Source organism: Tupaia chinensis, unplaced genomic scaffold (assembly GCF_000334495.1).
Source record: "Tupaia chinensis unplaced genomic scaffold, TupChi_1.0 Scaffold145396_1, whole genome shotgun sequence".
Taxonomy (NCBI): domain Eukaryota; kingdom Metazoa; phylum Chordata; class Mammalia; order Scandentia; family Tupaiidae; genus Tupaia; species Tupaia belangeri.
In genome coordinates this window covers 242,001-251,620 of record NW_006205257.1, presented here as the reverse complement: position 1 = coordinate 251,620, position 9,620 = coordinate 242,001, and the positions used below count along the sequence as shown (strand labels likewise).

Here is a 9,620-nt window from a genome sequence, read left to right as displayed (position 1 = left end):
CGCTTCTGAAAATGCAGGGGGTTCATGCTTGAACCCTCTCAAAATCTTCTGTCAAAAAAGACTCTGAGCAACTATACATCTATGGCAGAGTAGGAGTGAAGAGGAGGTTGGGCCAAAATTTCACATTAAGACCCATTTCTTTTTGTTAAGTTTAATTAATTTATTTCTTCTACGAGTGAGTGTGAGAGAGAGGTAGAAAGGTAGAGGGAGAAAGAGAGATAGAGATAGAGCACCCCCAATAGGGCCTTTATGCCATGATTAGCCCCAGCCTCAGTCAGTCCTGGATCATAGGCATATGCATGTCCAGCATACTCAGAGAGGTCTCTAGATATGAACCTGGAACCTTCCCATGTGAGTCAGTCTTGCAGAGCATCATCAAGATTTACCACAGGGGAACCATCAGTTGGCGTAATGGCTATGTCACTGGACTCCCACGTAGTTGACCACGGTTCGCGTCCTGGACCCGGTGGCTTAAAATTCACGCCGGGCGCGTGTGCGTGCGTGCCCAAGATCCCGAGAGGAGAATGGAGGAGAAGGGATTGCGGCGTGACCATCCCCCTGGGGGGTGATTTCTCGCTTTCTGTCTCTATGTCTCTCTCTGTCTGTCTGGCGAGCGCACGTGCCCTATAGTGAAAAACCTCTCCAGAAAAAAAAAAAGAAAAAAAGAAAAAGATTTACCACAGCACCATTGTTGGATAAGGCCTATTTGTAATTATAGAATAAAAGTATGTTTCTTGTTAAAGGAATTTCAGGTATTGTCCAACATGTGGGAGAGGTGTTTGGGCCAGGAAGCCTTCTCTTGGTATCCTTGGAATCAAAAGTGTTTCCATATAATGCCCTGACCAGACTTGACTTCTGAAAGAAATCAAAGAAACAAAACAATCGTCTCTAGTAAAAGCCTGGAACCTCTTATTCTAGGTGATCATTGTATGGATTGCTGGTGTGGTTTCATAGGCAAAAGGGGACCTGGGAACTGTAAACTGATGAGTATCTGGTTCTTTAGTGGGCAAGCTGGAAAATATTTAATAAATGCTAGCATCCTGTACACAAAAGCCATCATGTATTGGGGTGAGGGTAGCACCATGATTTCTATAAAGGGAAATTGTGTAATCTTTTATGGATCTTTTCCTTGGGGCTAAACTTACTTTTAAAATGTTCCTAATTAAGTTTGACACCAAGGCTATGTTAAAATATGAACTACCATGGGCTTTAAAATGTTTTAAACATGTAGTAGGAACTGGTTTATGGGAAAACAAAAAGAAAATATAGGTGAGAAACAGGTAGTTTTCTGACTGAAGGATAAATAGTAGATGTCCTTGTGGTGGGCACTGGGTAGTCCTCAAGTCTGCACATAATACTTGACTTTTCTAGGCAGTAAAATGCCAAGTTGATGTGATATAAAAGAAGGTCTCAGGATGTCTCATGATTGGCAGATGAGCTTCAATAGGGGCACATGTAAGGTGATCCATTGAGGGAGGGCCAGATATTACCGACTATACTTCTAGAATAATGAATGCTGACCTTTCAATTAAGACCCAGGAAAGTGTTCTAGGAAACCCTATGGACAGTGTACTGAAGAGAACAACCTAATTTTGTGCTATGGCAAAAAAGGGCAACATAATGTTGGGCGTGTCAAGAAGGGGATTAAAAGAAAAAACAAAATGATTCTCCTTTTACATAGAACCACAGGACATCTTCATTGGTAAAGTTATATAAACAGCACTGATCTGCACATCTCAAGGACAGAACAAAGCCTAAAGGAGACAAATAAGGGGAATTAAAGCACCAATGGCAGACTCTAAAAAAAGAGAGAGACCTTTTCAGTCTGAGAATACATGCAAAGCCAGGGGACATGATCAAAATCATGAAGAGGCTAGCGCTACTGCATGATTGAATGATGACTTGGCTGGACAATTTTTTGAGCTAAGTGGGACCTTTGAAGTATAAAGTTTTTGTTTTTAAGAATTCTACTGTGTTTACGCAACTGTCAGTGGTGATGGCCAACACAGGCAACAACCTTTGGGAAGTCCTTGTATTCCATCAGAGACTAGAAAAATATGAGCTGAGTAGAGGCTGGATCAAGAGTACATCAATCCCTATTACTTCAGTAATGTCTGATTGACTTGTAGTCAGACTCACTTGTTCTGCTATCATTGTCAGCTAAGAATTTGTGCCTGACCTTTCTCAATCATCATGAATATGAGTTTAGGCATCCTACCAATTTTTTTCAACTCCAGTGGACTCCACATTGGCACCAATTGTCTGTCTATAAGAGTCTGTAATTTAATCCTTAGGTATAGTATTAAAATAAGAGATTTCTGAATCCAACTTTAACATGATGGATAGAACTCAAGAACGCGTGATAAGTAATACTATTCAACTCTAATATTCACATCAGTGTAGTGAAACACTGGTCTTCGTAATAGAAAGCTAAAATGAACCCTGTTAGGCTAATGATATCACACACATGCAGATTTCTTTAGCTAAGAAAGTAGCAGACAAGGTATGCCCCAGGACAGCTTAATAACATTGTTCTTGGAATAGACTTAATCATACTGTGTGGCAGGTAAAATAAAACCTGGGGTATGGCTCTGTTCTAAACACATGATTCTCCTAAATGGGAATGGCTACCTGATTCAATGAACACAATGAGCAGTATATAAAAGCTATGTATACAGTGTTTCTTTTTTTTTCTTTCCCTGCCCTATATTGTCCCTTGAAAAGAATTGCGTGAGATTGGGGAGCATTTTACCCTACAGAAATGCAACCCCCTTATTACTGGTTCAATCTTACTACCATACCTTTCACAGATGTGGTAATACTTCTCATCCTGTATGCCATCCTGAATGGGCACATTTACACTGTAGTACCGTCCCTTCCCAAGGCCAACATCAGACACATCACCTGTTCCTGGGGAAAAAGAGGAGTACCATGATCAGTTATTGAGAACATGAAAAACTGGAAAACTTAGAGGATTCTCTGGTAGGTGCTCAGAAGACCGAAAACGTCAATTAGAAGGATGATGCTGGGGCCATCAGATGGCATAGCAGTTAAGGCACTGGACTCCCACATGACTGACAATGGTTTGAGTCCCAGCAGCTTGAAACTCATGCGAGGTGTATGTGCATATGTGCCCAAAATACTGAGAGGAGACTAGAGGGGAAGGGACTGTGATGTGGCCATCCCCTCCTGGAGGGTTATTTCTCACTTTCTCTGTCTCTCAGGAGAGCACACATGCCCTATAGCAAAAATCTCTCAAGAAAATATAAAGAAGGATAGTGCTGACTAGTGGTGGTTTCTAAGGGAATAACTCCTTTGATTGACTTTTCAGGCTTCTTAGGTTGACATAATGTCATTGTAATGATCAGGATGTTAGAAGTTACATGGGATAGCTGACGGTATAGCAAGCATAAGTCATCTGTCTCTTGACAATCCATAAAATCACCTGAAGAAAGAAACAGCATTATTGTCATTCCTCTTGTCATTGTCACCTAAAATGACAATTTTGCATAGAATAGCACCAATAAAGTATTAACAGCATGGAACTACGCAAATATAAGATAAAAGAGATGCATTGAAAAAATGCAGTATTTATTCATGAAATGTAATAGTGAGACATAGATCACTTGCCTGGGAAAAATCCTGGGGAGAATTTGTGCAGAGACACAGTCATGACTTTGGAGGTGAAACTGAAGGCATCTTCCACACCTACCAGAGAAACATCAGAAACATCACTTCATATACCGAATTCCTACATTCAACACCTGAAAATCTAGAAAGCAGCTGTGGGAAGAAAAGGAGACGAGAAGACAACATTGATAAAGCTAACAAGCTGAGGAATTAAAGTAACACAAATCTCTGGTCTGTGATCTCTGTGATTAGAGGATGAGGTAGAACTTTGTCCCCACATGAATTTTGGGGTTTTCTTTTCAAATTCATGGAAAACTATAACAGGGCTTCCCCTTTCCAAGCACTGTTCCCCTTAGACAACACTGAAAGGTGGGGAACGGAAAGAACTCAGAACTGAGACATTATCAACAGACTGAATAGAGGAGATTGGTACCATCTAGGAAGTCTTATGTTCTGTTTTATTTAAGTAGTTCTAATTTATTCTTGAGATTTTTTTTTCCCAAAGAAGTACAATGTAACAGCCCTTTGAAAAATATGATGAACATGAGGCATTATATAGTGAAAATCCAATTATAGAGTGTCTATTCATAATTAATTTATAATTTGTTTAGAAATGAATGTCATTCAAAGTCCCCTGTGTAAGTAACTTTTTGCGTATCTTTCTGGCTAACACATGGAAAGCTGAAAAAAGCTGCGGCCCGGTATTATCTTTTTTTTTTTTTATTTCCTTTTTATTTTTTAAGAGAGATTTTTTGCTATGGAGCACATGTGCTCACTGGAAAAACAGAGACAGAAAGAGAGAAATCACCCTCTTGGGGGAGGACACACAGCAATCTCTTCTCCATTCTCCTCTCAGGATTTTCAGCATGCACATACATGCACCCAGTGTGTTTTAAGCTGCCGGGTTCGGGACTTGACCTGTGATTGGCCATGTGGGAATCCAGTGACATAACAATTATGCCCTGTGCTGGTCTCATGTAGCCCTGAATCTTAATAGCAGTTTTATATCTCTTTTGAACCCAAGAGAAAGATGGGGGATTTTTTTCTAGAAAGGGGTCTTCTTTCCATTTAAACATAGTCAAAAATGATTAGAGGCTTTGGAGAGAAAAGCTAAGATCTGAAGTAACCTTTACAAACCACTACTCATATAGAAAACTACACTGCCCACCTCTACCCCTTCCTCTCAGAATCACATATTATATTCAGACAATCAGTCTGTAAAATGGAAGGGCTATTTGTAAATCCAAGTAACTATCCTCTTTTTTGTTTCAAACAAAGAAAGTGTCTCTGTGTTTATTTAATGTTTTCAGTCTTCATTAGAGGCCAACAGAGGCCTTAAAAAAATATTAACTCTATTTGTATATAACAGGTATGTTTGAATTTCCCAAGCCTATGTTTTGCCTGAGGAAGGCAGTTAAAATCAGTTAAGGGCTCCAGGCAAAAAGCATGAAGTAAACAAAACAAATCAAATGAAAATAGCATTTCAACTTAAAAAATGAAGTAAATACAAGGATAGTTCATGAAAATCCAAATTATTTATTCCTACCAAAATGTACCTGTTTATATTGACCAGTTATGAGGGTTCTCATTTTCTCACTCCTTGACTAGCAATGGCTTTTATTATTCTTTTCAATCTTAGGCACAAAGAATGGTCTTACTCTAATTTGCATTTCTCCTACTACTGGGATTTTGAGACCATTTCATATGTTTAGTGGCCGTTTGTAATTCCCCCGGGAAATATCATTAGGTATGGTTATAAAATCATACTTAAAAGAGGATGTAGACATATAGGTGGAGGATACGAACTTGATATGAAAGAGGAGAGTGGGTAGGTAGATGAAAGAAGGTGAGGACATAGGAGTGGCTAGGGAAGCCACCACAGGATGCTAGTTATAAAATCATGAGAGATTTAAAATAAACCAAATGTGTAAGAGTTTGAGGGTGGGTCAGAGGTCACTGGAAGGAAGGTGCTGAAGAGGGGAAATAAACTGAAATGAAACACACCATAAAAGTTGGCTAAAACAGGAAACTCTAAATGGTGTAGAAATAACACTGCAAATGGAAAGAACAGTTTCAGGTGACAGTCTTATTTCATTTTTACATGGTTCAATAGAGTTGATTCGATTCTTGAACTCTCATACTAACAGTTTGAATTTATAATAATTCATTCATTCAACAAATACTTTACTAAACCACTACTATCTGGGTAGTATTTGTTGGTTCAAGGCATTGTACAAGACAGGAATTAACTTGATCTTGGCTCTGTAGGAACTCGAAAGTTTCTATGGGAAGAGAGACATAGACACACCAAAAAGTTAACTAATAAGACAAAACAACAGATAATTAAATATCAAATCAGCTATATAAACAATTTATGACTTGAGAGATACTGGACTGGAGTGGTCAGGGGAAACCTGCTACTGTTGGAAATTGAGCAAATGGGTAGAACTTGGAGATTCAAAAGGGGAGGAGGAAGTAAAACTAAGCTAGAAAAAAGAGGCAAAGCCAGGGAGACGGGAATAGTGAGGTATATCTTGGAATAGTGAAACATGGTCATTTAATAGGATAGCCTGGATAGCAAGGAATGAGAGAGGAGGCTGGAAAGCTGAGCCAAGACCTACACAATATTGGCCTTGAAAGACAAGTACAGAGTGTGGACTTATCTTGAAAATCACTATTTTTCTTTTTCTTTTTTTTTTTGAAAATCCCTTTTTTTTTTTTTTTTTTTTTTTTTTTTTTTCAATTTCAAAGTGTGGCCTGTAGAATAGCTGAGCAATGTTAAAATGCTGATTTCTTTGGTTCCACACCAGATCTACTAAATATGAATATCTGGTGGATGTGGCCCAGCAATCTGCCTTTTAAAACAAACTCCTCCAGGTTATTCCGATGCATTTTCAAGTTTTTTTTTCAAGATAGGTTTTTTCTATAAGGTGCGTGCACTTGCTAGAAAGACAGAGGGACCAGCAGTTAGCATAATGGCTATGTCGCTGAACTCCCATGTAGCCGACTGTAGTTCGAGTCCCGGACCCGGTGGCTTAAACTCACACCGGACGCGTGTGCATGCGTGCCCAAGATCCCGAGAGGAAAATGGAGGAGAAGGGATTGCGGCGTGGCCACCCCCCTCGGGGGAGGGTGATTTCTTGCTTTCTGTCTCTCTGTCTCTCTCTGCCTTTCTGGCGAGCGCATGCGCCCTATAGCAAAAACCTCTCCAAAATAAAAAAAAAGACAGAGACAGAGAGACAGAAAGCGAGAAATCACCCCTAAGGGGGGATGGCCACTCTGCAATCCTTTCTCCTCCATTCTCCTCTTGGGATTTTGGGCATGCACGCACATGCGCCCGGCGTGTTTTCAGCCACCATGTTCAGGACTCGAACTGTGGTAGACTACATGGGAATCCAGCAATGTAACCATTATGCCATCTGCTGATCGTTGATGCATATTCAAGTTTGAAAACCATTGTTTTAGGCTAGGGGTCCATGCAAAGTAATTGGCTAGACAGTTCATCTTTTAGGCTTTGCAAAGTACTTACGGTCTCTATCGCACGTGTGTGTGTGTGTGTATGCTTCAAAAAAGTTTATGGGAAATGCATATTATGAAAAAACTATACATGGATTTCAAATATTTTTGCACCAAAATAAAATAATCCTTTACCTCCTTTTTCTGCAAATTTTGAAGTATTTGTGTGTGTGTGTAATTTTTCTCTATAAAAATGGAAGAATCTGGGAACCAGCAGTTAGCGTAATGGCTATGTCGCTGGACTTCCACGTAGTCAACTGCGGTTCGCGTCCCGGACCCGGTTGCTTAGAACTCATGCCGGGCGCGTGTGCGTGCGTGCCCATGATCCTGAGAGGAGAATGGAGGAGAAGGGATGGCGGCGTGACCATCCCCCCTGGGGGGTGATTTCTCGCTTTCTGTCTCTATGTCTCTCTGTCTGTCTGGTGAGTGCACGTGCCCTATAACGAAAACCTCTCAAAAAATAAAAAATAATAAAAATAAATTAAAAAACGGAAGAATCATTCTTAGCTCACTGGTCATACAAAAATAAGCCAAGAGTCTAATGTTGCCCATTGTTAAAGGCAATAAAGAGCCTCTGAATGTTTTTGAGCAAGGCTATGTTTTGTAATGAATATTCTGCTATCTAGTGAACATGGTTCTTAAAGTATCAATAGTATGTCAGTTGTTTTTACCCTCCTGTGTTCTCTTTGTCACCTTTACTTTTGTGTCACTATTTCATGGTAGCATCCAAGCAGGTGCAGCTCCCTGGGGAGACTCTCCCATGATTTCTTCTTTTTTTTTTCTTTTTAATTGACAGAAGACATGTGTGCTTGCCAGAAAATGACAAAGAAACAGAGGGAGAGAAAAAGCACCTCTCTGTGGGGCATGCTCATGCCACAATCCCTTCTCCTCCATTTATTCATCATGTTGGAATTTGGGGTACACACCCATACGTGCCTGGTATGGGTCTGTAAAATGGAAGGGCTATTTGTAAATCCAAGTAACTATCCTCTTTTTTTAACTATCCTGGTTTTTCAAGCCACTGGGGCCAAGACTCAACCCATGGTTGGCCACGTGGGATCCGGCTCCTTTAACCACTAGGCTATGTGGCTGCTCCCAGAATTTCTTACTTCTTTTCCTGTTTTGGCAGCAGAGCTGACCCTAACCTTAGACAGACACTATTTTTCTTTTTCCTTATACCATGATTATGTTACTTTTTTTAAAACAAAATAATAATTTCTGGAAGCAGCAGTAGTCATTACTATAGAGGAAAGGGGAGAGATTCTTAACTAATAATTTACTACATAAGTGTTACTAGACGAATGGAGATACTAGATGTCACAGGTAGGATTTCTTAAAGAAACAGAATGACAACTGACACTAGAGCTCTATATTCTAGATGTAAAGTATAAGGGGAGTTCAAGAATTTTTGGAAATTGGAATTAAAGCACAAGTTTATTTGGGTACAAAATTTATTTTGAAATCCATGCATAGTTTTTTCATAACACATTTTCCATGAGCTTTCTGAAGACTTCCTTGAAGAGAGGAGGACTGGATAAATTTTTTCAGTAGTCTTCTAAGTGGATATTAACGGGTTAAGGCAAATTGTTAAGAAATTCTGCTACTGAAAACTAGGGAAAATGCCCTGAGCTAAATATTTTAGTAATATAAAGAAAGCAGCATAGATTCTGATCATTAGGAGGGTTGGTAGCCTATGGTGAACATGTTAGTACATCATATATCTATTCTATTTTGAGAGAAACATCCAATGAACAGACAAGACTGCCAGCTCTAAACATAAATTTCCCTTAGAACCAATGGAAAGGACCTGAGGTGGGATACTGAGCACTGGAGTAAACACTAGGTAAGAGTTCCACTTGTTACCACTCTTTACTATACAGTTCTGCTTTGAGAGGAGAGGGGAGAGAAATGACAAGAGCTTGGTTTGGGCAGTGAGGCAGGAATCATATTAGTTAGAGGAACTGCTATCCTATCTACTTTTGAATTCTCTTAATTAGGACAGTTTCAATCACAACAGGCATCTCTCCTTTTACCAGTTGCCTAGAAGCAGATTTAATGATAAAAACATGCTGTCTTACCAGGGAACATCTTTGAAACTGAAGGGCTTACCATCTCCATGGTGCAGATCCAAGTCCACATAGAGAATACGGTCAAATTTCCGTCGCAATCGTAATATTCCCAGGACAGCATCATTGAGATAACAAAAACCAGATGCTTCATCTCTGCAAGAAAACAAGTTGCTACAGCCAACAGCCAAAAAGCAATCCAAGGGAGTCTTTACAGCCAGGGGATTAACCCTTGAAATCTAGTCCCTTAAAAAAAAACTAAAAATCAACCTACTAAGATTATATAGTAAATGGTCCAGAATGATCAGGGAATTAAATGCTTTTCTTTCTTTTTTTTTTCTTTTTTTGGAGAGGTTGTTGCTATAGGGTGCGTGCACTCGCCAGACAGACAGAGAGGGACAGGGGGGT

General features: G+C 39.7%; 1 protein-coding gene across 1 annotated transcript in view; it reads right to left on the bottom strand.

The window, feature by feature from the left end:
- HDAC8 (histone deacetylase 8) overlaps positions 1-9,620 on the bottom strand; it is a 166,045-nt gene that overhangs the window by 52,012 nt on the left and 104,413 nt on the right. Inside the window, exons 6-7 of the mRNA XM_006167971.3 lie at positions 3,631-3,708; positions 2,802-2,910 (exon numbers count right to left, since the gene is read on the bottom strand). Of these exons, the coding sequence (XP_006168033.1) occupies positions 2,802-2,910; positions 3,631-3,708 (187 nt within the window). The remainder of the gene's footprint in view (positions 1-2,801; positions 2,911-3,630; positions 3,709-9,620) is intronic.